The following is a 25,355-nucleotide window of genomic DNA, read 5'->3' on the forward strand; positions in this document are numbered from 1 at the left end:
TTAGACACCTTGAACTCCTCCACCTTCCACTTGAGGATGCGCCACAGGTGCTCAATTGGGTTTAGTCCATCACCTTTACCTTCAGCTTCCTCAGCAAGGCAGTTGTCATCTTGGAGGTTGTGTTTGGGGTCGTTATCCTGTTGGAAAACTGCCATGAGGCCCAGTTTTCGAAGGGAGGGGATCATGCTCTGTTTCAGAATGTCAGAGTACATGTTGGAATTCATGTTTCCCTCAATGAACTGCAGCTCCCCAGTGCCAGCAACACTCATGCAGCCCAAGACCATGATGCTACCACCACCATGCTTGACTGTAGGCAAGATACAGTTGTCTTGGTACTTCTCACCAGGGCGCCGCCACACATGCTGGACACCATCTGAGCCTAACAAGTTTATCTTGGTCTCGTCAGACCACAGGGCATTCCAGTAATCCATGTTCTTGGACTGCTTGTCTTCAGCAAACTGTTTGCGGGCTTTCTTGTGCGTCAGCTTCCTTCTGGGATGACGACCATGCAGACCGAGTTGATGCAGTGTGCGGCGTATGGTCTGAGCACTGACAGGCTGACCTCCCACGTCTTCAACCTCTGCAGCAATGCTGGCAGCACTCATGTGTCTATTTTTTAAAGCCAACCTCTGGATATGACGCCGAACACGTGGACTCAACTTCTTTGGTCGACCCTGGCGAAGCCTGTTCCGAGTGGAACCGGTCCTGGAAAACCGCTGTATGACCTTGGCCACCATGCTGTAGCTCAGTTTCTGGGTGTTAGCAATCTTCTTATAGCCCAGGCCATCTTTGTGGAGAGCAACAATTCTATTTCTCACATCCTCAGAGAGTTCTTTGCCATGAGGGGCCATGTTGAATATCCAGTGACCAGTATGAGAGAATTGTACCCAAAACACCAAATTTAACAGCCCTGCTCCCCATTTACACCTGGGACCTTGACACATGACACCAGGGAGGGACAACGACACATTTGGGCACAATTTGGACATGTTCACTGTGGGGTGTACTCACTTATGTTGCCAGCTATTTAGACATTAATGGCTGTGTGTTGAGTTATTTTCAGAAGACAGTAAATCTACACTGCTATACAAGCTGTACACTGACTACTCTAAGTTATATCCAAGTTTCATGTCTATAGTGTTGTCCCATGAAAAGATATAATGAAATATTTGCAGAAATGTAAGGGGTGTACTCACTTTTGTGATACACTGTATATATATATATATATATATATATATATATATATCCAGCCAACAGTGTATATATATATATATATATATATACAGTGTATCACAAAAGTGAGTACACCCCTCACATTTCTGCAGATATTTAAGTATATCTTTTCATGGGACAACACTGACAAAATGACACTTTGACACAATGAAAAGTAGTCTGTGTGCAGCTTATATAACAGTGTAAATTTATTCTTCCCTCAAAATAACTCAATATACAGCCATTAATGTCTAAACCACCGGCAACAAAAGTGAGTACACCCCTAAGAGACTACACCCCTAAATGTCCAAATTGAGCACTGCTTGTCATTTTCCCTCCAAAATGTCATGTGATTTGTTAGTGTTACTAGGTCTCAGGTGTGCATAGAGAGCAGGTGTGTTCAATTTAGTAGTACAGCTCTCACACTCTCTCATACTGGTCACTGAAAGTTCCAACATGGCACCTCATGGCAAAGAACTCTCTGAGGATCTTAAAAGACGAATTGTTGCGCTACATGAAGATGGCCAAGGCTACAAGAAGATTGCCAACACCCTGAAACTGAGCTGAAGCACAGTGGCCAAGATCATCCAGCGTTTTAAAAGAGCAGGGTCCACTCAGAACAGACCTCGCGTTGGTCGTCCAAAGAAGCTGAGTGCACGTGCTCAGCGTCACATCCAACTGTGAAAGATAGGCGCAGGAGTGCTGTCAGCATTGCTGCAGAGATTGAAAAGGTGGGGGGTCAGCCTGTCAGTGCTCAGACCATACGCCGCACACTACATCAAATTGGTCTGCATGGCTGTCACCCCAGAAGGAAGCCTCTTCTGAAGTCTCTACACAAGAAAGCCCGCAAACAGTTTGCTGAAGACATGTCAACAAAGGACATGGATTACTGGAACCATGTCCTATGGTCTGATGAGACCAAGATTAATTTGTTTGGTTCAGATGGTCTCAAGCATGTGTGGCGGCAATCAGGTGAGGAGTACAAAGATAAGTGTGTCATGCCTACAGTCAAGCATGGTGGTGTGAATGCCATGGTCTGGGGCTGCATGAGTGCAGCAGGTGTTGGGGAGTTACATTTCATTGAGGGACACATGAACTCCAATATGTACTGTGAAATACTGAAGCAGAGCATGATCCCCTCCCTCCGGAAACTGGGTCGCAGGGCAGTGTTCCAGCATGATAATGACCCCAAACACACCTCTAAGACGACCACTGCTTTATTGAAGAGGCTGAGGGTAAAGGTGATGGACTGGCCAAGCATGTCTCCAGACCTAAACCCAATAGAACATCTTTGGGGCATCCTCAAGCGGAAGGTGGAGGAGCGCAAAGTCTCGAATATCCGCCAGCTCCGGGATGTCGTCATGGAGGAGTGGAAAAGCATTCCAGTGGCAACCTGTGAAGCTCTGGTAAACTCCATGCCCAGGAGAGTTAAGACAGTTCTGGGAAATAATGGTGGCCACACAAAATATTGACACTTCAGGAACTTTCACTAAGGGGTGTACTCACTTTTGTTGCCGGTGGTTTAGACATTAATGGCTGTATATTGAGTTATTTTGAGGGAAGAATAAATTTACACTGTTATATAAGCTGCACACAGACTACTTTTCATTGTGTCAAAGTGTCATTTTGTCAGTGTTGTCCCATGAAAAGATATACTTAAATATCTGCAGAAATGTGAGGGGTGTACTCACTTTTGTGATACACTGTATATGTGTATATATATATATATACATATATATATACATATATATATATATATATATATATATATATATCCAGCCAACAGTGTGTATATATATATATATATATATATATATATATATATATATATATATATATAATGTGTGTATATATATATATATATATATATATATATATATATATATGTATATATATATATATATATATATATATACAGTGTATCACAGAAGTGAGTACACCCCTCACATTTCTGCAAATATTTTATTATATCTTTTCATGGGACAACACTATAGACATGAAACTTGGATATAACTTAGAGTAGTCAGTGTACAGCTTGTATAGCAGTGTAGATTTACTGTCTTCTGAGAATAACTCAACACACAGCCATTAATGTCTAAATGGCTGGCAACATAAGTGAGTACACCCCACAGTGAACATGTCCAAATTGTGCCCAAAGTGTCAATATTTTGTGTGACCACCATTATTATCCAGCACTGCCTTAACCCTCCTGGGCATGGAATTCACCAGAGCTGCACAGGTTGCTACTGGAATCCTCTTCCACTCCTCCATGATGACATCACGGAGCTGGTGGATGTTAGACACCTTGAACTCCTCCACCTTCCACTTGAGGATGCGCCACAGGTGCTAAATTGCGTTTAGTCCATCACCTTTACCTTCAGCTTCCTCAGCAAGGCAGTTGTCATCTTGGAGGTTGTGTTTGGGGTTGTTATCCTGTTGGAAAACTGCCATGAGGCCCAGTTTTCGAAGGGAGGGGATCATGCTCTGTTTCAGAATGTCACAGTACATGTTGGAATTCATGTTTCCCTCAATGAACTGCAGCTCCCCAGTGCCAGCAACACTCATGCAGCCCAAGACCATGATGCTACCACCACCATGCTTGACTGTAGGCAAGATACAGTTGTCTTGGTACTTCTCACCAGGGCGCCGCCACACATGCTGGACACCATCTGAGCCAAACAAGTTTATCTTGGTCTCGTCAGACCACAGGGCATTCCAGTAATCCATGTTTTTGGACTGCTTGTCTTCAGCAAACTGTTTGCGGGCTTTCTTGTGCGTCAGCTTCCTTCTGGGATGACGACCATGCAGACCGAGTTGATGCAGTGTGCGGCGTATGGTCTGAGCACTGACAGGCTGACCTCCCACGTCTTCAACCTCTGCAGCAATGCTGGCAGCACTCATGTGTCTATTTTTTAAAGCCAACCTCTGGATATGACGCCGAACACGTGGACTCAACTTCTTTGATCGACCCTGGCGAAGCCTGTTCCGAGTGGAACCTGTCCTGGAAAACCGCTGTATGACCTTGGCCACCACGCTGTAGCTCAGTTTCAGGGTGTTAGCAATCTTCTTATAGCCCAGGCCATCTTTGTGGAGAGCAACAATTCTATTTCTCACATCCTCAGAGAGTTATTTGCCATGAGGTGCCATGTTGAATATCCAGTGGCCAGTATGAGAGAATTGTACCCAAAACACCAAATTTACCAGCCCTGCTCCCCATTTACACCTGGGACCTTGACACATGACACCAGGGAGGGACAACGACACATTTGGGCACAATTTGGACATGTTCACTGTGGGGTGTACTCACTTATGTTGCCAGCTATTTAGACATTAATGGCTGTGTGTTGAGTTATTTTCAGAAGACAGTAAATCTACACTGCTATACAAGCTGTACACTGACTACTCTAAGTTATATCCAAGTTTCATGTCTATAGTGTTGTCCCATGAAAAGATATAATGAAATATTTGCAGAAATGTGAGGGGTGTACTCACTTTTGTGATACACTGTATATATATATATACACAGTATATATACATACTGATCAGCCATAACATTAAAACCACCTCCTTGTTTCTACACTCACTGTCCATTTTATCAGCTCCACTTACCATATAGAAGCACTTTGTAGTTCTACAATTACTGACTGTAGTCCATCTGTTTCTCTACATACTTTTTTAGCCTGCTTTCATGCTGTTCTTCAATGGTCAGGACTCGACTCTCCCAGGAACACCACAGAGTAGGTATTATTTGGGTGGTGGATCATTCTTAGCACTGCAGTGACACTGACATGGTGGTGGTGTGTTAGTGTGTGTTGTGCTGGTATGAGTGGATCAGACACAACAATGCTACTGTAGATGTAAAGTCAGAGACGATCGCTTATCTATTGCTGCTGTTTGAGTTGGTCATCTTCTAGACCTTCATCAATGGTCACAGGCTGCTGCCCACGGGGCACTGTTGGCTGGATATTTTTGGTTGGTGGACTAATCTCAGTCCAGCAGTGACAGTGAGGTGTTTAAAAACTCCATAAGCATTGCTGTATCTTATCCACTCATACCAGAACAACACACACTAACACACCACCACCATGTCAGTGTCACGCTATGCCCTGAATCAATTATCCACCAGGGCTGAGAGTGATCCACCACCCAAATAATACCTGCTCTGTAGTGGTCCTGTGGGGGTCCTGACCATCAAACAACAACATAAAAGGGGGCTTAACAAAGCATGCAGAGAAACAGAAGAACTACAGTCAGTAATTGTAGAACTGAAGTGCTTCGATATGGTAAGTGGAGCTCATAAAATGGTGGTTTTAATGTTATGCCTGGATATTCCACATTACAAACTTATAGAACAGGGTCGCCAAGTGCTGGAGCGCATAGTGCATAAAATTTTAAGATTTGGACTATTGTATGTTTCTAACTTTGTAGGAGCAGTTTAGGGAAGGCTAATAGAGGCTACCAGCGATGGACTGTTTGATGTCAATGCTCATCCTACAGCGCAACCTTTTTTTACACTTTTTTTCCCTCTCATGTTTTAATGCATACACATGAAATGTATTAATGCAGGTGTGATTACCTGTGGAGGGGGCTGGCTGCACTGGTAAAGGATCTACCGCAAACAAGTCCACTAGGCCGCCACTTGACTGACTTGCACCGGACTCATTTGGCTGAGGCAGAAAAAGATCACATGGTGAAACACTTCCTTGGGTGACTGCTATATTCCATTAAACCATTTAGGAGTAAATTCATATTAATTGCCATAGTATAAGCATATGCTTGAACTATTAAGTCTCTTGGAGTGGTGTCAATCTGGAATTATTAGTTTCACTGTTTAATTTGACCTTTCAATTTCAAGATTCATGACAATACACTAGATGGGGCAATATGTTAAAAATATCACATCCTGATGCATCTGTGGCACAATAAACTGCACTAACCCACTACCATTTGGATCAAGGGTTTGTTCAGGCGTCTAACAGACAATCATGATTGGCTACGTCTGGGGGGATGTTTGGGGGGGGGGGGGGGCACAGCATCATGCAAGCTCTACCCAGCCCCTCCTACATGTCTGCAGTCTTTACACCTGCCAGTAGCGGATTTTAACAGATAGCTAAATTGGGTACAGTGTCACGCTACGCCCTGAATCAGTTATCCACCACTCATGCAGGTGCCTTAACCAGACAGCAGAGATCGCATTTCTTTCTAGAGTAAATTCAGACAACCTTACTTACTCAGGCATAGCTCTTTCATTATAGAGAATCATTAGCACTGCTCTGATTCACACAAACCATATAACCGTATAATGTTTATACCTTGCTGGTGTTTGTGCTTGTGCTAGGTTTATCCCCAGTGTATTGTGCAGCTGCCCCCAAGTCTACAGTTTTTGAGGGTGTGCCTTTCTTTCGAGTGGCGGTGGTCTCTGTGGCCTGAACAATCTGAACACTTTTAGTTGTCACAGTCTCCTCTTCATCTTTAAATTCAGACTTGCCTGACGGCCAGTTTCTGAATTCTCGGTTCCTGTCCTGCTCAATTTCCCTGGAAAAATGAAAACAATGGGTTAGGATTTAAAACAGCATTGAAAGGCATTGAAATACATTTACACCGTTCAGGCATAACATTATGACCACCTTCCAAATATTGTGTTGGTCGCCCTTTTGCTGCCAAAACAGCCCTGCAACTGTGATGCACTGTGTATTCTGACACCTTTCTATCAGAACCAGCATTAACTTCTTCAGCAATTTGAGCTACAGTAGCTCGTCTGTTGGATCGGACAACACAAGTCAGCCTTTGCTCCCCACGTGCATCAATGAGTCTTGGTCGCCCAAGACCCTGTCGCCGGTTCACCACTGTTCCTTTCTTGGACTACTTTTGATTGATGCTGACCACTGCAGACCGGGAACACCCCACAAGAGCTACAGTTTTGGAGATGCTCTGACCCAGTCGTCTAGCCATCACAATTTGGCCCTTGTCAGTGGTCATAATGTTATGCCTAGTCAATGTATATACTACCATTGTGGAAGTAAAAGAAATACTGCACTGACCCGATTCTGTTTGGCGAGTCATCCCTGTCCTTCCTGCGAAACATGTTGATGGTGTCGTCGATGGTGCTGCCAATCTTGTCGCTGATCTCTCCCAGTTTCTCACTAAATGGGAACGCTCCTTTATTATTTTCCCAGTCATCATCCCATTTGGAACGTGATTCGTACCTGTCACCACCTTAATTAGATTTGGAAAAAAGAAAGCAACTTATTAACAGCTAATTCAGTGGCTACCAATTACACCCTATTGAACAACCAAAAACTTTAAAATGTAAATTATAAGCTGTTAGATTAGCCAGTAAATGCTTTGGGACTGTAAACCTGTCCCTCACCGGTCACATGACAAACCTCCTAATTAAGATGTAGACTAAAGTCGTTTAATAGCTCATACCATTTACTGTGTACACCCAGTGACTATTAAGGTAATCTAACATTAAGTACATGCCTATGAAAGCGAAAAGTGTAATTAGAAGAAAATGAACCCATCTTGTTTCATGACTGGAATGAACCTGTGGATGTGGATTACTGTACATATAGGTATACACAGTTTCACAGAAATGCATATGTTAATAAGAATGTTATTGCTGTGCGACAGGTAAATATTAACAACCCTATAACCTATATTTTAACTGCGCATACTGTAAAGACTTATTGCCATCATTTTAAAAGTATTTAGCTTAAAAAACAAACAAACAATTAAGCACTAGTGAAGTGCTGTTATTGTGTATACCAGCATGCTGTATCTAAGTCGTAGGTACGAGGCAGCAGGCACACCCTTGAGTGTGATATTGCTTTTTCACAAGTTTTTACAAGCTCCATTTATTAGTTAACAGCATTAATTGACAACAGATTATTTTATTCATTCTTTCCTGAATTATTTCAACTATTTATTTGACCAGCAAACATAAATAATTCTGAACTGTTCTGCACAAATAATCCAGAAAAGATGAGCCTATTCACACTAGATAACTCCCACTTTGTTTGGTTAGGTATACACCCTCCAGCATAAAGGTGCATTTATTAATGTACATTTATTTGCATGTTTCTATTTATTGTGCATCCGGAAAGGTTGTGTCTGTTAGTCAGTTCGCTGACAACATGATTCTGTTGAGTCAGTACAGTCAGACAGTACTGTGCTCCATCGTTTCATGCTCTCCATGAATGGTGACTTTTAAATCTGTGTACATATGTTCATCATTGCAGTATAATCTAAGCAGTAATAACTTTTAATGTAGCTAGCTAATGGTTATTACACAGGCAACATGGAGTGATACAGAGTAAAACGCTCTAACCCCAGCTTCCAAACAAGCTGGGATATGCGAATGAAAGAGTTCTGTTGTACTGTATACTGCACATGACAAATATGACAAAAAGGCATTCTATTCTATCTATTCTTCTATAATATATGTGTCATGTTGTTATACAACGGACAGCTTAATTATTGAAAATCAATTGATTATTTTGTTAATCTAAAAAGCTTGTCACAGGAAAAATAAGTCCTACTGCCTTATAAAATAAAGCAAGCGCTCACTTATCCGGTAGTGCAAACCTCCAGGGAGGAATCACAGAACAACAACACAGTAAAAACCCTCCGGAATAAACTAACCTCCCAGTTACACCACATCAAGTGACTGTGAAGCACCAGGGTAAGAACAAGAAACTGCATGTGTATTAGCACGAGAGAGGTATTGAAAGCAGGACTCACCATATCTAAAACCGCTCATGCTATCGGAGGACACACCGATATATTTATCCCTGTTTTTTTTGGCCTTCTTCCTTTCTTCTCTGAGCCTGTCGTCATCCTGCACCAGGTCCACCAACTCTTTTACTTTTTGCCGCACGTTGATTCCTTGGTCCTTTCCGTTTTCATCTGCAAAAATGTAATTACACCATGCTGATCAGTATCAGTTGCATACATTTACTAAGCAACATGTAAACTACACCAACCATACACATGAACTTTGTAATTATCCAGTTACTGACTGTAGTCCGTCTGTTGCTCTTAACCCATTTATTAATCGGAAGTGACCCCTATAGGTCCCTAGCTGACCAAAAGATGTTCGGGTGATGGGCCACTGCAATGACACTGTCACGGTAGTTGTTGTATGAGTGTAATAATGTTGACGGGGCGCCCAGGTGGCGTAGCGGGATATTCCGCTAGCTCACCAGCGCCGAGATTCTGAAGTGCTCGGTTTGAAACTCAGCATTGCCACTGGTTAGTGAGTTTGCATAGGTGTAAAAAAGGGTTCCGCTAAGGGCTACCCGCAGGTCGGAGGAGGCGTGAGCAGCAGTATACCCACTTCAACTACAATTGGGGATCCCCTAGCAGAGGAAGACAAATTGAAAAGAAATAGAAAAGAAAATAATGTTGAAAGGTCCAATAAGTGCTGTACATTCGAATGGGTAATTTTATTGCAAAAAGGTAACTAAAAGAAGACGAATTTTATATCTCTGATTTACAATAGGACCTGTAACCCTGTGAGGTTCACAAAACTGAAGTTGTAGCATAACACAACAGTGCCGATGACTTACCTATGCAGTGATAACTCTCGATGGAGCGCAGGTCATACAGGTGCTCTCTGGCACTGGTGACCACCCGCTCGGATCCGTTTCGTATCAGGTAACCCAGCAGAAGCAGAGACTGAGAACACAGGGTGTGTCAGTAAAAACCAGACACAAACTAAAAACTTTTATCAAACAACACATCAACAGGTTAGGCTGAGCAATGAGGTATGAAAACCTGTTATTACAGTAGCAGTCAAAATTATTCAACCCCTCTAAACCCTAATTGGTTTATTAGCAAAATTGTAACTTTTACAGCTTCTGCAATATACCAATCAAATAATAACAATTGAAACAGCTCAACACATCCAATATAATGATGGCTACTGCAGACTTAAAGTTATTCATGTCCCTGAATAGAATAGAATCTCTTAAAAGAGCATGCATCAAATGCCTAGACTGGCTAGGAGTCTGCTGACTGTGAAGTTTGACTGCATTCGAGTCCAAATAGTTAAGAAAAACCTGCATTGCACAATCAAGGAAACAGATGCCAAAAGATAGCAACAGCGAAACCACTTGTTATGCTCACACTACATGACTTTCGTGGTTTAGATAGCTGTACAGTTCACACTACACAACTGGATCTCCTGCACTCGGGAGTCTTTTCAGTCGTTGTGTAGTTCACACTAAACGACTGATCGGCGATAGGGAATTACGCACTACACGATCTACCATCAGGAGGAATCGCAGGCGAGTCTGTCTAATCTCCCAAACTACATTTTGTCACGAAATGCGAGAATTGACGAGGAGTTTAAGTCTACTACGTCCAAAAATGCACGTCAACAATAAGCGAGTGATCAAAGTTGTTTGTGCGCTGATGTGCAGCGTAAAAGCAAAGAGGAAAAATAAATGAATCTGAATTGATTGTGCTACGCGACCAGCATGGACTGTTCTGTAGTGAGTTGGAGTTTAATGTATATTTTTTGCAATGCAGCGTTGGTATTATGTTTTGTCAAGAACGATAAGGTCGGAAATACTCTAAAACATGTGTTGATGTATTCTGATAGAAACTGTATTATGCCCCTGTCTTTTTACACCCCTCCCCTGCCAGTTGCCCGACTGATATCCAGATATTTAGCATGCTAGATATTTCTCTTCTGTCGGCGAGCGCTCGGCAAGCCGCTCGGATCGAGTCGTTGAACAGTCCACATATAGCGATCGAGAGCAGAATTTTGATCGTTGAGCGAACGGCGAGTGCCTCCGGGCAAATCTAGTGGCGACCAGTTGGTGAGCGAAAATCAGGGCAAAAATCGTGTAGTGTGAACTAGGCATTAGTTCCGTTGACCTATTTAAATTGTTCTTGTTTATTGGTTTATTGCAAACAACTGAAAGCTGCAAGTTTTACAAATAAACCTAATTTGCAATGGGGGTTGAATCATTTTGGTTGCAACTATATAACAGTTGAACCAACACTACATAGCACCAATATTAGCAAATAATCTACAGCACATTGCCAGATCTGCTACCAGATTTGTATTTCAAAAGAGGGGTATCACAGTGTCACAGCTGGGAAAAAGTATGCCGCACAGTATTATGGTTTATAAGAACATGGGTTCAGTTTTCACCTCCTGTCATTGTCTGTAAGGAGTATTAAGTGATCCAGACTGTTTTCTCATTTGTTTCCTTGAGTTACTCTGGGTTTCCTAGCAAGTCAGCTGGCAACTCTAAATTGCCCCTGGGTGTAAGTGATTACATGTGTAAGTGTTGCCCTGCACTTTACTGGTGTTCTGTCCGGGGTATGCCTGCCTTTAGCCCAGTGTTTCCAGACCCACTGCAACTCGGACTAAGATGAAGCAGTAAATAATAATAATATTACAATAATATAAAATGTAAGACCCAATAAAATCTGCCTTTTTAATTATGTGCAACTTAGCTTTGAATAGGAGAATTTAATGGGTTTCTTTCTTACCTTGCATAGTAATAAAAATAGGGATGTCCCGATCACGTTTTTTGTTCCCGACCCCGATAATTAATTTTGATCCTGATCCGATACCGAGTCTCAAACCGATACTTGTATTTTCTAGATATTGTCTAGATAAGAACTAGATAATACTGTTCACACAGTGCACACTTCAAGTACATTTAAATGAATCCAATGTATATGTTTAACAACTGAATAGCTTTGCAGTGCTGTAGGAAAAAAATTGCCTGCATCCAAGCTATTGCTTAATGTTCTTTTATTTTTACAAAATAAAAGTAAACAAACTTAGTTGCAGCATTGTAGTAGTAACACTAGAACACTCAAAATGAGTGAGATAATTACAGTTTCACTTTGAACTTTACATTTAAAGAACATAATTCTGTTTAATGCAGTGATACACTAAAATGAACAGAAATCTCCACTTAAAAGTGGTGTAGCAGCTTAACTTAACAGCATTACAGTAAAACCTGAATACCAAAATAAAATGGAAAGTCACTCTGCCAGTTCTTAAAGTGCTTGAATTGTGACAATGGTTTGATGGACGTTTCTACGTGAAGTGAGTGTGTTTTGACCCTTTGGGGCTTCCATAGTGCATGGAATAGCGTGCTTGGCTCTAGCTGTCCGCTATTTGGTACCGTAACAGAAGACGTTAATAAAGTGTTATGCTCCCGAAAATTTGTGAATATACCGTGTATTTATTTCTTTATTAAGCAAGTGCATCACTACGACGCTCGGTTACATAACTAAGCCAATCAGAGTGCTTGATACTGAGATGTCGTTCAGTCTTGTAACACGTAAACTCGTAAAAGCTGTATGTTATGGTCCTGAAGTTTTCATACTCAGATTAAAAGTTATTGTTTTGAGCCGCTCAGGTGGCGCAGCGGTAAAGTACGCTAGCTCACCAGAGTTGGGGTTTCCAGATACATCGTATCGAAACTCAGCTCTACCTTTCCGACTGGGTTGGGCGGCAGTATGAACAATGTTTGGCTGTTGTTCAGGGTTAGGGGTAGAAGTCGGAGCATAGGTCCTCATGACTGGTACAACTGCGGCCCCTGCTGGTTGACTGACAGCGCCTGCACAGGGCTGAGGAATAACACTAAGGGGGGTGTGACCCTCCGTGCGCAGTGTCTCTCGGTGTATGAACTCGGCTCGTGCAGGTGAAAAATGCAGGCTGTACTGACTGCGTGCAAGTCAGTTGAGTGGCGTCCTCAGTCAGCGGCAAAAGGGGCGAATCAGTATAGAGGACACAATCAGGGTAATTGGACACGATTAGAATGGGGATAAAAGTTGGGGGGAAAAAGTGGGAAAAAATAGATAATAATAAAAAAAAAAAAGTTATTGTTTTGTAAACCGGAGTGATCCTTGACTCACACACCATATAAATAGTAAAATTCTACAGTAATGATGAGCTCTGCTACTACCGCCTCGTGAAACGCTCGCATTGCAGACATTACACTTCACTGTTGGACTTGTTTCACTTTCCAATTTAAATTATTTCCACACAGCGGACATGTTGACGTAAAACGAAGGATCGGGATTACGATCGGCATTAGTAAAGCCGATACCGATCAGTTAAAAAATGCCTTGATCGGCCCCGATTCCGATCTTTGAGATCTGATCGGGACATCCCTAAATAAAAATAATATAAATGTAATGGTGTAGCTATATAACCAAACAACACTAAGGTAATGTTAGGTTAAATTTCAAATGCTAAAAAATAATTACCTTGTAAACTCTCCGCCAGTTTTTCTTGTTGTCCTTAAGCATTCTGAACCACAGCATGTTCATCACCTCTGGAAACTGCTCATACATGAATGTACATCTACAGGTAAAAATACAGAAAGCAATGTTATAAGCATTAACTAAGCATCAAGCAAAAAACATGTGAATATCAACAGGGGGGTCATCAAAATCCTTTATACTCACTTTGCTATTTCTCCCATTATCTGTCCAGAAGGCCCCCATGGGTCATCGTTTGTGGCCTCTCGAACTTTCGATTCATTTTCTGAATAGTTCATGACAACATTGGTTCTACAAAAGAGAGAAAACACACATACAGAATATTTATAAGCAATTTAATTAGGAGAAATTAATAGGATCTAAAAGAAGTAATTGCGGTGCCATGTTTTCTTATTTAGAAAATACAGAAGAATTTAAAAATATTGGCCGCTCAAGTGGCATGGAGCAGCCTAGCCATTGGAAAGTGTTTATTTATTTAGATGTTTGACGCTGTGTTTAAACAATGGTTATATTCACGGCAGGAAAGGGTAAATAATTTTGATATTAGTCTAAAGCCCGTAGTTTTAGTATGTTGTTTTATATGCGTTCTTTTAGACCTTTTTTTTTTTTTTCAAGAATTTGAGGATTGTTTTTACTTTCATTGGAAAGTGCAAATATCAGTGCACTCTTAGTGCAGGTCCCAAGCCCGGATAAAATAAGAAGGGTATCTGCTGTGACGAGCCCTGAGGTAAACTGCGCAAGCCTACTACCGCTGGGATCCAGGGTTTGAATATCCAGCGGTTTCCCACCAGAATCCAAGTCAGCCGGACCCACCGTGACCCTGACCAGAATAAAGTGGAGGTTTGTTTGTTTGTTTATTAGGATTTTAACGTCATGTTTTACACTTTTGGTTACATTCATGACAGGAAACGGTAGTTACTCGTTGCACAAGGTTCATCAGTTTCACAAGGTTATATCGAACACAGTCATGGACAATTTAGTATCTCCAATTCACCTCACTTGCATGTTTTTGGACTGTGGGAGGAAACCGGAGCACCCGGGGGAAAGCCACGCAGACACGGGGAGAACATGCAAACTCCACACAGAAAGGACCCGGACCGCCCCACCAGGGGATCGAACCCAGGACCTTCTTGCTGTGAGGCGACAGTGCTACCCACTTAGCCACCGTGCTGCCCAATAAAGTGAAGGTAAAACATGAAAATTATGATAAATTACTTGATACAATGCAAGACTACTAAACTAGAGCACAGAAATGTAGCTAGTATCTAAAAAAGGGGGGGGGGGGTAACATTTTAATGGCAAACAATTCTTTTGGGAAATTTGTTGTTGTGATAAGTCAGTTCACATACCTTATTGCGAGAGCTTATCACAAAGGCATGGTTATGAAAACCTAAGGCACACGAGACTAGCAGAAACCTGTTTAGCACGTCAAGGGCATAAATAACAGAAAACTGTCATTCTGGTTCTGCAGGGGACAAAAGCTGCAATACTAGGTGTGGTTACAGAACATTCAGCCAAAGCAGCTGCCTGACTAAACAGGGTGGATCAAACAGACACCCCACGAACACCTTCCAACACGGATTTGGAATGTATACAACGTCTACTTTCTTTTTACTTTTACTAACTCTCTACCGAGATACTAAATAAGCTGATCAAGGTGTACATACTGTGAAAAAGTATGTGCCCCTGTTTGATTTCTTCTATTTCTTATTGTTTATTTGTAACAATTAAATGTTTCAGATCTTCTACCTAATTTTAAAACATGAGTGAACCCAAAATACAGCTTTAAATAATTATTACCATCACACTACCACTACCAGGTTTTACTGTTGATATTGTTCTTACGGCGAATGTGGCTCTTTCACCTTTGACTCATTGCAGAATATTGTCACAGATGGGTAATTTTGGGGGTCATCTGGGTATTTTTTGACAAATGTAAGACAGGTCAGCAGTGGTTTGTGCCTTACAAGTCTCCCATAGAAGTCCAGTGTCTTTCTTATTGTGGAATCCTAAACAGTGACCTTAACTGGGGCATCAAGGCTGTTGATTCTTTAGACGTTTGTCTAGGTTTAGTTGTGACCTCCTAGATTAGTCTTCAATGCATTCTTGGTGAAATTTTGGTAGGCTGGCCACTCATGAGAGGGTTCACCAATGTTAAGTTTCCATTTGTGGATAATGGCTCACTCAGTGCAGTCCCAAAGTCTTAGCGATGACTTCTGTAAAATCTGTATATGTATCTGTTTTTTTTAATGCATTTCCTCCCCTTTTTCTCCCGACTTTTAGCGTATCCAATTACCCAATTGCATTATGCTTCCTCTCTACTGATGCCGATCCTCGCCCTGATTGAGGAGAGCGAGACTGACACACGCCCCCACCGACAGGTGTGCAGTAGCCGACTGCATCTTTTCACCCGCACGAGGGGAGTTCATATGTGGATCAGCTTTGTGTACGGAGAGCCACACTCTGATCAACGGATCATCCCTCAGCTCTGTGCAGGCGCCATCAATCAGCCAGCAGAGATCGTAATTGCCCTAGTTATGAGGAGTCCCTATCCGGCTCCCACCCTGTATGAATGACAGCCAATCGTTGTTCATGTAGGCGCCCAGCCCAGCCGGATGAGTTCAAAACGTCAGCTCTGGTGTGCTGCTTTTTAAGACCTTCTTCACATTAGGGCTGCCACTAACGACTATTTTTCTATCGATTAATCTATAGACTATTTTATCGATTAATCTAACGATTCATTTTTCTTCAAGTTTGTTTGTTTATTTGGATTTTAATGTCATGTTTTACACTCTTTGGTTACATTCATGACAGACACATGGTAGTTACTCGTTACACAAGGTTCATCACTTCTCAAGGTTATATCGAACACAGTCATGGACAATTTTGTATCTTCAATTCACCTAACTTGCATGTCTTTGGACTGTGGGAGGAAACCGAAGCACCCGGGGGAAACCCACGCAGACACGGGGAGAACATGCAAACTCCACACAGAAAGGACCCGGACCGCCCCACCAGGGGAGAACCCAGGACCTTCTTGCTGTGAGGTGACAGTGCTACCCACTTAGCCACCGTGCCGCCTTTTCTTCAAGAAATGTAATTCAGAATCTTATTTACGTTTCTTTTATTTTAACAACAAACTGTATGGCATAATAATATGGCACAAAACTAAACAGGGTTTAGCTTATATGAATGGAAACCTAGTAGAAATGAAAAAGGATAATTTGTAAGCATAGTTTTAAAAACGATGCATCGACTTAAAATATTGACGTCGACGTCATCGACTAGGTCGACCAGTCGCGGCAGCCCTACTTCACATTGCCAGACAGATTTTATTTCAGTGATGTTAGGTTTTAACAGGTCTGGCAGTAATTATGCCTGGGTGTGGCTAGTAAAATTGAACCCAGTTGTCAATTAAATTCGGTTAACTGGTTGGTTTTGTAGCTAAGGAGACAATTACATTTTCCACACAGGACCAGTGTTTATTATCTGAAACATACAAGCATGACAAATATGCAAAAACACAAAAATCACTGTACACACATGCTGAGAAGCCTGAAATATGCAAACTATCAAATATGAAAGCATTCATACCAATATGAGAACCTAAAACACTGAGTCAGCATCGGATTGAATTTCATAGATATTCTAATCTGAACTGCGTAATACCTCCATGCACCAACATCTACAGTTTACAACCACAGTAAACTGCATTCACTATCTTGCAAATAGTAAATAAAGAATTTACTGCGGTTGGTTTTGGTGAGAAGTGAGAAGTTTCTTATAAATAAAACTGTTGACTGCACAGAATACAGCACTTACATATCTTTTAAAAACACTAAGCAGTCCAACCAATTAAGAGGAAAGGCTTTGCTCATAGGTCCAACAGAGACAACCTAGCAGATTTAGGGCTTAACTGCTGCGCTACCACTGCTTATACATAAAAATTAACACACTATCACAACACCATATACAGTATTTAAGATAATGCTGGGTAAGATATTACTGGGTAATTTCTATCGTTAAATAAACAATTAATTAATTATATTACTAGTCAGGAATACGCATATAATGCCAAAATCAAGGCACATAAATGACTGCACATTTATTAATTTTCACAAACCTGGACAGGTGCCAGACCATTACAGTGAAATGCACACTTACAAACTTACTCAATCACATATGCAGTTTCAAGCAGCTAATCAACATTCCGCATGAAGATGAGAGAGACAACTGAAACCCAGAGGAAGACAAGGGAAGAACATGCAAATCCTCTCAAACACAGGAACCGAGGGCGATGACCTATGTTGCTGTGCAGCACCTAGGATACTAGCTGTGCCTTTGTGCACCGCTGTTTATTCATATTAATGCCGTATTATTTAAATAGATCAGAAAAAGAAAATAAAGAAAATCAGTGCTCTACTCAAAGAGAAAATCAGAGCAAAGTGAACCGGATTTAAATGAGCACCATTCTCACGATGACAATTAGGAACGGTTGCTAGAAACATAAATCAAAACATGAGGCTGAAACGTTGATCTATGTACATAAAAATTATAAGATTTTATTTCTATACTATTTTATGTTGTATGGTTTTCAAGAACAACATAACTGCAGAACAACCTGTTTAACTGGACGGGAAGTTGAATCATATATCTATAATGAGCTTTAAATTGAAATGTACTTAACATTAACTAGAACATTTTAATCACAAATAATTGCAGCACGTTTTCTGACCTTACACAACCAATCAAACGTTTCGGTTGTATTTTAAATGAACAATCAACATTCAACAATCAATCAAAGTTTTATTTTATACTTAACATAATTATTGTTATTTATATTTTATTATGTTACACACACCGAGACCTAAGTAAGTGCATTTCGTTCTAATCATGTACATGGTTTTTATTTTATTTTTTAAAATTTTTACCCCTTTTTCTCCCCTTTTAGCGCATCCAATTGTTCAATTAGCATCGTGCTTCCTCTCTGTCTATGTCGAACCCTGCCCTGACGGAGGTGATTGAAGCTAACCCGTATCCCCTCCGAAACACGAGCAGCAGCCAGATGCATCTTTGCCACCCACACATTGACGAGTTTGGCGCCACCTAGCGTTGCATGCGGAGAGACACACCCTAAGGGCACCCTCTCCCATCTCTGTGTAAGCGCCTCCAATCAGCCGGCAGAGAACGCAATCGCATTCTGACAGAGAGAGACCCACATCCGGTTCTTTGTCCCACCCCCCACATGAGCAACCGGCCCATCGTTGCTCATATAGCCACTCAGCTTCGAACCGGTAAAGCAAGGCTGGATTCGATACCACGCTCTCAGAATCCAGCCCTGGTTGCAGCGCGTTTCTTTTTACCGCTGCGCCACCTGAGCGGCCCCCATGTACATGGTTTTGAATGACAATAAAGCTGAGTCTGAATTCAAGTGGTAAAAACACACGCTAGCGCACCAGAGCTGGGATTTCGAATACATCGTATCGAATCTCAGCTCTGCCATACGGCTGGGCTGAGCGGCCACACGAACAACGATTGGCCAGCTGTTCACATAGGGGTGGGGTATTAAGCCACATGTCGGAGGGGGAGTGGGTTAGGTTCGTTCTCCTCAAATCAGAGCGGGGTCAGCATTAGTGGAGAGGAAGCATGACGCAATCGGGCAGTTAGACGAGCTAAAGACTTTTATATAAGTCTATATATATATATGTTTATATGCCATAGATCATCACAACTGTGATGTTATTCGCGATAACACACAACCTCAAGTGTTCTATTGCTTTTATACAAAAGTTTTTACAAAATAAAGAAAGAAAATAAATCAAAGAAGCCCTGAATATATGAAATATGCTTTAATATTGACAATACCTTCCGCCAAAAAGTAGTTCCACAAACGAATGAGTTGCTGCTATGCAACGGTAAAAATGTCCTACCCTGCCTTAACACAGTAGGCTAAAAAAGGCATATAGTTTAACACTACAAAGTAACGCTAGTTTGGAATAAAAATAATAAGCAAATATGAATAAGCAAAGATGAAAGGAAAAGGAGAAAAAACTAAAACTAAAATTAATTAAGCATTAAAAGGTAGAATTTAGTTATTTATTAGAGTTATTGTGTTATTCTGGATGTGTATGAGCACAAATAGGCCTACAAAACAACCGGCGGCTTGTGTGCATGAAGCTTGTCGTTACTGGCAACGCGTCAGCAGAGTAATACAGTTGTGGTGTGAAAAGGCTGTGCTGTTTTCACAAATATCAGCACGGTTAGAACGCTTCTCAACCAATCAGACTGTAAGGTCGGAACTAACTGTTGAATAAATATATATATTTTTATATATATATATTTTTTTTATATATATATAAACACAGCTTAACTTACAAGTGTAGATCAGTACCACAAACACAGTGAGCTGAACTAGTTACAAGGGATGATGAAACAGTAGGCATATACCAGGTATCTTAAAGCGCTTTCTGACAACATTAGTGTAGTTAAAAGTTTAGCCTGCAGTCGGACTCCATAATGATGCAAAACAGCTTCCTCATTATGGTTTAAACTATTTTAAGTAAGAAATAGCATACCATTTATGATCTTACATTTTAATGCTTAATAGACCCGTCATTCAAAATTTGTATGATACAAATCTTTCCATGACAGTATATCAAACAATGCCAAACAAACCTGGCACATGCCCACTGAGTATGGTTGAGAATGAGTCACACTTTGCATCTTCTCTTTATACCGCTTGCTTTTGTAAAAGAGATTAGTAGCATCAGCTACTTTAAATGAACTTGAATAACATTTTTAGCTGACAACAAAAATTAAACAATAGCAGTTATCGGTTTATCAGTTAATCATCAACCTCCCTATATTTAAGCCAATCTGCCATAAGACTGGAAAAAAAGCAAACAAAAAACTCTGAGTCAGCCTGGCTTCTTAGTACTTAACTTGCCATTCTTCTTTAAGACATACGGGTATGAGTGTTCTACTCCACCCATGTCCTCACTGCTCACAGATAAAAAAAACATGACAGACTAGCTTGCTAAATACCCGGCATCTTATGATACTGTTGGTTTCTCTTTACCTTTACCACTAAAGCCAACATTGTACCATGTAGCTTTAATAAGTTTTAATGCTTTAAAAACCTAGTGATCTACTTTATCAGTATTCATCTACAAACTATGTGGATTGTGTACAAACTACACAACTGTCTAAGTGGAGCAAACTTCTTATTTGCAACATTCTATAAGGATTACTTGTTTGATGTACGTCGATTATTAAAGTGGTTCTCAACCAAAGGGCCGAGGGGCCTCAGTGAGCCTAGGAAGGAAGGAATAACATGTGACAGGACAGGAAAATCAACAGGCTACTGGCATATGAGAGATTTCTTGTGATGCCATATTGTTTTACTTTAAACTGCCAGGCGGCACTGTGGCTAAGTGGGTAGCACTGTCGCCGTACAGCAAGAAGGTCCTGGGTGCAAACCCCAGTTTGGGTGGTCCGGGTCCATGTCCGCGTGGGTTTCCTTCGGGTGCTCCGGTTTTCTCCCACAGTCCAAAAACATGCAAGTGAGGTGAATTGGAGATACAAAATTCTCCACGACTGTGTTCGATATAAACTTGTGAACTGATGAATCTTGTGTAATGAGTAACTACCGTTCCTGTCATGAATGTAAAAGTGTGTTAAAATCCTAATAAACAAACAAATAAACAAACTTTAAACTAGCTACGTTGGTTTGCCCACCACAAAAGTGCAGAGGTCAATGGACGGGGACTATGAAATATTCTGATTCAGTTGTTGATAAAGATCACAATACATTTTGTCATCCTTGCTGAAAGTGTAAGAATAATATAATAACCCGTATTAAAGGGGTTCGATCCCCAGGTGGGGCGGTCTGGGTCCTTTCTGTGTGGAGTTTGCATGTTCTCCCCGTGTCTGCGTGGGTTTCCTCCGGGTGCTCCGGTTTCCTCCCACAGTCCAAAGACATGCAGGTGAGGTGAATTGGAGATACTAAATTGTCCATGACTGTGTTCGTTATAACCTTGTGAATGGTGTAACGAACATAAAAACATGACGTGAAATCCTAATAACTAAATAATATTTTTCCCCCCACTTTTCTCCCCTAATCTAGTCGCGTCCAATTACCCTGATTGTGTCCTCTATACTGATTCGACCCTTCACCGCTGACTGAGGACGCCCCTCAACTGACATCCGGCACGTACAGACTGCATTTTTTACCTGCACGAGTCGAGTTCATACACCGACGGGCACTGTGTATGGAGGGCCACACCCCCATCAGCATTATTCCTCAGCCCTGTGCAGGCGCCATCAGTCAGCCAGCAGGGGCCGCAGTTGCACCAGTTATGAGGACCTACGATACTTTTTACCCTTCTAACCCTATGAACAACAGCCAATCTAATCCAAGCTAATGTAATGTCATTTCCTCTGTTTGCTATGTAGGGAAAGCAAGGTTGCATTCACTTACTCACTTCATCTGGCACCTTATAATGTTTGCAAATGACACAAACACTTCAAGTATAACCAGCACCAGTCTGTGATGACAAAATAATAACAAAAAAGTTCCAGCAGCTATAAACGTCTTACAACTGTTGAATGACAATCTACTAACAAATCTCAGTATAATTTATAGCTAAATCTGATACTTATTAACCTTGTCAAGTACTCAAAGCAAAGAACTCAATGACAGTTCTTACTAACAAGCCCACGCAAACGCATTTAAATACCTAAATATATGATAATCCACCTTCTTGAATAGTGCTGTGAAATTTAAATCTGTATACTGTAAATACCGAAAACGTCATATTAGCAAAGTTGTCAAAATAGCTAACCAAGATAACGCATACTTAGATGAGTTTAATACTTATTTATCAAACAATTAATAGCTAATAAATAGACGTGGCTACTTCTTAAGACTAGTTACAAGTTTGGTAAGAGTATGTAAAACGCTTAGCTGACACTGTAAATTATTTGAATGGTTTAAGGGGAGTTTAATACGGAGCTAGCTACTTAGCAGACGTCGCTAAGAGCTACTAAGCTAAATTGTTGAGGTGTAAAGTTAATACACTTTTACTCAAGTTTGTTTTTAAACGACACTTTACTATTTAAAGAACTACGGCTGGTCTAAAAGATGTCACCTATATATTTATATATTTACAACTACGCGCCTTAGCTACTTAGCTAAATTAGCAATAAAGGCTAAAGGGGTTAGCGAGCTAATGCTAACTAGCCAGCTCGTAAGGAAAGACTGAGGTGTGACGTCAGGAGAGAGTACGTGTCTCTGTGTGTGAACAGGTACAACTCCGGAACACTGAAACAAGCGCCGAATATCGTCAAAAACATCGACATTACTTACGCTTTATCAACCAATTCTCTCACTTTCCACATATTCAGCATCTTGTCGGTAGGGATTCAGGCTTTCTGTCGCGAAAACACGGTCTCCAGCCCCTTAAATCCAACAGCTGTGGCAGGCGAGCTGTCACCAAAGCAAAACCCTGAACTATGTGAACTAGTGCAGTTCAGTTCAGCAGAGCGCCGCCAGGTTACAACTCAACAAAACTGATCCGTCCGCCTGCCACATACAGCCCTTATTACGCAATTCGCTTTTTTTCCATTCACTTCATCATTCAAAAACAGGTTTAACCTGATCAGGGTCGCGATACGCAGACATCCCAGGTTGCAAAAACTCATTTCAGGGAGGTACCCCCGGACCCGGACCCCGACCCCCCAAGCCCCCAGATAGTGTGAAAGATAATAGATTTGGGTCATTCCTAGCATTCGGTGCCATTTGAGTCCCATTGACATAATATGGTATATTTTGTGTAAAATTTGGCTAATACTAATTTCTAAAAGCTTGTTTTACACGACTAACCCCCCCTCTACCATAGAAAACAACTATGTGTTCCCAGGATTATTTAATTTGAAATAATCACTCTAATTTTAGCTCAAGTTGGCTAAACTGCCATGTCCCCAATCATGTTTTCTTAAATTCATTCACAAACAAAAGTAATAAAAATCAAACAAATTCTACATTTGTCATTATTGTTGTATAGCCTTATTTATAATATACCTCACCAAATGTTATTTTTTGTTATTAAAACATGTTTAATACTTAAAGTCTTTAAAATAAGTTGTGTCCCTAAGTCAATTGTCCCCCCTGTTACTGTCATGGAAAATCTGTCTGAACATGCCCCCCCATGACTCTTCCTCTAGTCACATGACTTAGGAAGTAGCATACATTTTTGTAGGAAAATCATCTACAAGAAACAGAGTAAGTGTCATTCTTTAATCAATCTTTTTTCAATGTTTTAGAAAGGATCACCGATGTGGTAAATCATAACATGTCCACTCTGTTATGCTTATTAATAGTGGAAACTAATAATTTTTTGTGATTTTGAAAATATGGTTAATAAACATATTAAAAATATTCATCTATGGTCGCCATGAACTAGCCTGTTGTTCATCACATGAGCAGTAATGCTAACATTAAGCATAAAATGTCCCTCCTGTTACTGTCCACCCTGTTACTTTTTTTGCACAGTAACAGGGTGGACACATAGTAATAAATGTGTAAGATGAATAGGTGTTTCCAGCAAGTATTGGTATTTATTACAAATTTAATATGAATGTATTTGTTATATACTATAGACTAAAGATAAGTTAAATGGGATGCATATATTTGCCAGGGAATGGCACCGTTGTCTGCTGCAGAAAAGCAGAGGTGCTACAATGCCGTGATGCAGACCCTGAAAAAAGACCCTGTACAGCCAAGCCAGCTTGCTCAGCCCTGTGTTAGACATGGTGAGGGAGAGATTCCATGGAAATGGGGCTCCAGATGGTGTTGGGGCTACCCTTAAAAGATCAGCTGACAAAATTACCATAGAGGAGAGAGAGACCATGTTTTTCCAGTTCCAAGGAACATGGGCACTTTGCTGGAACTATTTCTGGGAGAAGGAGATGTTGATAGCCTGTGAGAACAGGTAAGCCCACATTCCATTGAAGAACTATCATGGCCTGAGGTCATCATGAAAGAAAATATTGGGCAGTGGTGCATTGCAACTACAGCAATGAACCCTACCCAGGAATCATCCTAGAAGTTTAAGAAGATGTAGGAGTGAAATGCATGCACAAGAATGGGACAAACAAGTTCTATTGGCCAAGTCCGTGAGATGACCAGATTGTATACCTGATGAAAGAGCAACAACCTTTAATTAAGAGGTCCGTCCAGCTAGAGAAGACGTGTGGAATTTCCTAAAAAAACACCTGGGCTGCTGGGTTGTTACATAACTTACTGTAGCTGAAACATCTATGATATCACTAGACTTAAAAATGTTCCTGACAATTACTTTAGGTGTTCAGAACATTTGATGATTGAAGGTTGGGGGTGAGGGTGGGGGACACGAGTTGCCTTTTTTTTTTAATGAAATGTACTGTTGTTCACTGATATGATGTCCACCCTGTTATGTCCTGTCCACCCTGTTTCTCCTCTGTCCACCCTGTTACCTGTGTGCTTTTTTTATATTAATTAAATAAAATCAACAATGAGTATTCATATATTTGTGGTTACATGCAGGGAATGAATCAGTAAAGTGAAATCATTTAAAAATTGAGCCAAATTTCATTAAAATTCTTTTTTATTCTAAAAGAAATGTATTCAAATTACATTGTGCCTTACAATACAACATATCTTTTTTTAGATAATGCTTGTTTATTAAAACGTTCTTAAAATAAATTTGCAGGATAAATTGAGGGACATTTTAGCTCTTAGAAAATGTAAATATTAAAATCACTGTGCATTTAAAACACTTATTAATAGAGAAGAGAATGTCCTGTAACAGGGGGGACATTTGTCCTACGTCACATGCAAAGAA

General features: G+C 40.9%; 1 protein-coding gene across 1 annotated transcript in view; it reads right to left on the reverse strand.

The window, feature by feature from the left end:
• The window catches only part of clint1a (clathrin interactor 1a), a 36,673-nt gene extending 13,699 nt beyond the window's left edge, over window positions 1-22,974 (reverse strand). Inside the window, exons 1-8 of the mRNA XM_063000554.1 lie at window positions 22,841-22,974; window positions 13,660-13,764; window positions 13,459-13,555; window positions 9,783-9,891; window positions 8,956-9,120; window positions 7,254-7,428; window positions 6,525-6,747; window positions 5,789-5,879 (exon numbers count right to left, since the gene is read on the reverse strand). Of these exons, the coding sequence (XP_062856624.1) occupies window positions 5,789-5,879; window positions 6,525-6,747; window positions 7,254-7,428; window positions 8,956-9,120; window positions 9,783-9,891; window positions 13,459-13,555; window positions 13,660-13,764; window positions 22,841-22,881 (1,006 nt within the window). The 5' untranslated portion in view covers window positions 22,882-22,974. The remainder of the gene's footprint in view (window positions 1-5,788; window positions 5,880-6,524; window positions 6,748-7,253; window positions 7,429-8,955; window positions 9,121-9,782; window positions 9,892-13,458; window positions 13,556-13,659; window positions 13,765-22,840) is intronic.
• Window positions 22,975-25,355: the final 2,381 nt, after the last annotated feature.

This window comes from Trichomycterus rosablanca, chromosome 8 (assembly GCF_030014385.1).
Source record: "Trichomycterus rosablanca isolate fTriRos1 chromosome 8, fTriRos1.hap1, whole genome shotgun sequence".
In the NCBI taxonomy this organism is placed as follows: domain Eukaryota; kingdom Metazoa; phylum Chordata; class Actinopteri; order Siluriformes; family Trichomycteridae; genus Trichomycterus; species Trichomycterus rosablanca.